At 48.3% G+C, this 2475-nt stretch overlaps 1 protein-coding gene across 1 annotated transcript; it reads left to right on the top strand.

The window, feature by feature from the left end:
• Positions 1-1083: 1083 nt before the first annotated feature.
• LOC138903191 (uncharacterized) lies at positions 1084-2016 on the top strand. Its single transcript, XM_070191121.1, has one exon. It carries the CDS (start codon positions 1084-1086, stop codon positions 2014-2016), a length of 933 nt encoding a protein of 310 aa, XP_070047222.1.
• The last annotated feature ends 459 nt before the right edge of the window (positions 2017-2475 follow it).

Raw genomic sequence — 2475 nt, 5'->3', positions numbered from 1 at the left:
GACACATTGCTCCTGCCACATATCAGGCCGAGGGAGGAGCATAGACTCCTACAGTCCGTACCCTAGAGAAGCGGGTCCAGGTTGACCAGGTCCTAGAGGTCATACCAGCATAGCCGGTCGCCCCAATTCAGCCTGAGGTTAGGGCAGCAGTTTCTGAGGGGGAGCAGCTCAGGCTCGAGAGGTACAAGAAGTACCACCCTCCTACTTTCAGTGGCTTGGCATCACATGATGCTCAGGGTTTTCTTGAGGAGTGCCACTGTATCCTCCCTACTATTGGTATTGCGGAGTCTAGTGGGGTTGCTTTCACTACGTTTCAGCTTAAGGGGGCGGCCTATTTGTGGTGGCGAGCATATGAGTTGGGTAGTCCGGCCAAGACAACTTTACTCACTTGGACTCAATTCTTATTTATGTTCTTGAGTGAGTATGTTCCCCAGAGTCGTAGAGATGCGCTACGCGCAGAGTTTGAGCAGTTGCACCAGAGTTATATAATCGTGTCGAAGTATGCGGTCCTGTTCAGTTAGTTGGCTAGGCATGCACCAGCCTTGGTTGCTAATTTTAGAGAGCGAGTCCATCGATTTATCGAGGGCTCAACCCCAGTATCAGATTTAGCATGGCCCAAGAGTTGGAGATTGACGTCCCATAAAAGCAGGTAGTAGGGATCGCTAGGAGATTGGAGGGTATGTTGACTCAAGAGAGAGAGGAGAGGGTGGCCAATAGGTCTCGATATTCTGGCACATATAGTGGTACCCATGCCCCACTTATAGCTCGTCATGGTAGGGGCTATGTGAGTCGCCATGTTCATTCGACAATTTTAGCTTCCAGCGGCATTCGGGCCACTCCTAGCCTCAGGCTCCCTATTACGCACCGCCATTGTCTAGTGCACCTCCTGTACGGGGTGCTTTCAGCGGTCAGTCCAGCCGATCAGGCCCGAGCCAACCACAGAAGCCACATCCTCTGAGAGCTTGCTTTGAGTGTGGTGGCACTCGTCATATGGTGAGGGATTGCCCCAGACTCGGGAGGGGTGCACCTCCACCGACTTCTCAGGCTCTGCGTATTCCACCGGGTCCTCAAGATTCTTAGTCCATGGTGGCTTCACTAGTTGCCACTCCACCTGCACAGCCAGCTAGAGGTGAAGGTCGAGCAGGTAGAGGTAGCCCTAGAGGGGGAGGCCAGGTCAGATATTATGCTCTTCTTGCTAAGACGAAGGCAGTTTCATCTGACTCAACCATCACAGGTATTGTTCCAGTGTATCATAGAGATGCATCAATCATATTTGATCTAGGCTCCACTTATTCCTATGTGTCATCTTATTTTGCTCCATTTTTGGGTGTATCCTGTGATTCTTTGAGTTCTCCTATTTATGTGTCTACACACGTGGGAGATTCGATTATTGTTGACCGTGTGTATCAGTCCTGTTCAGTTGTTCTGGGTGGTTTTGAGACCAGAGCCGATCTATTGTTGCTCAGTATGGTAGATTTTGATATTATTTTGTGCATGGACTGGTTGTCGCCCTATCATGCTATTCTTGATTGTCACACCAAGACGATGACGTTGGTTATGCTAGGTCTGCCACTGTTAGAATGGAGAGGTACTTTAGATTATGTTCCTAGCATGGTTATCTCATTTCTAAAGGCTCAACGTATGGTTGAGAAGGGGTGTAATGCTTATCTAGCCTTCCTGAGTGATGTCAGTGTTGACACATCTACCGTGGAGACAGTTCCGGTAGTGAGGGATTATCCAGATGTATTTCCAGCGGATCTTCCAAGCATGTCGCCCGACAGGGATATCAATTTTGGCATTGATTTGTTACCAGGCACTCAGCCCATTTCTATTCCACCCTATTGTATGGCCCCAACAGAGTTAAAAGGGTTAAAAGAGCAGTTGCAAGAGTTGCTTTATAAGGGCTTCATTCGGCCCAATATGTTTCCTTGGGGTGCTCCAGTTTTATTTGTAAAGAAGAAGGATGGGTTAGGTGGATCGAGGAGTATGAGAAGAGATTTCAAAAGCTCAAGATAGCTTTGACTACAACCCTAGTATTGGTGTTGCCTTCGGGTTCGGGGTCTTATACTATGTACTGTGATTCATCACGTATTGGTCTTGGCGCGGTGTTGATTCAGGATGGTAGGGTGATTGCCTATGCGTCTAGATAGATGAAGGTGCAAGAGAAGAACTATTATGTCCACGACCTTGAGTTAGTAGCTATTGTTCATGCCTTGAAGATCTAGCAGCACTATTTGTACAGTGTCCCTTGTGAGGTCTACACCGACCACCAGAGTCTTCAGCATCTGTTCAAACAGAAGGGTCTTAACTTGTGGTAGCGGAGGTGGTTAGAGTTGCTTAAGGACTATGATATCACCATTCTATATCATCCCGAGAAGGCCAATGTTATGGCCGATGCCTTGAGTCGCAAGGCGGAGCGTTTGGGCAGCTTAGCATATCTACCGGTAGTAGAAAGGCCATTAGCCTTGGATGTTC

This window comes from Nicotiana tomentosiformis, chromosome 12 (assembly GCF_000390325.3).
Source record: "Nicotiana tomentosiformis chromosome 12, ASM39032v3, whole genome shotgun sequence".
Lineage (NCBI taxonomy): Eukaryota > Viridiplantae > Streptophyta > Magnoliopsida > Solanales > Solanaceae > Nicotiana > Nicotiana tomentosiformis.
This window is presented reverse-complemented; position numbering and strand designations above follow the sequence as displayed.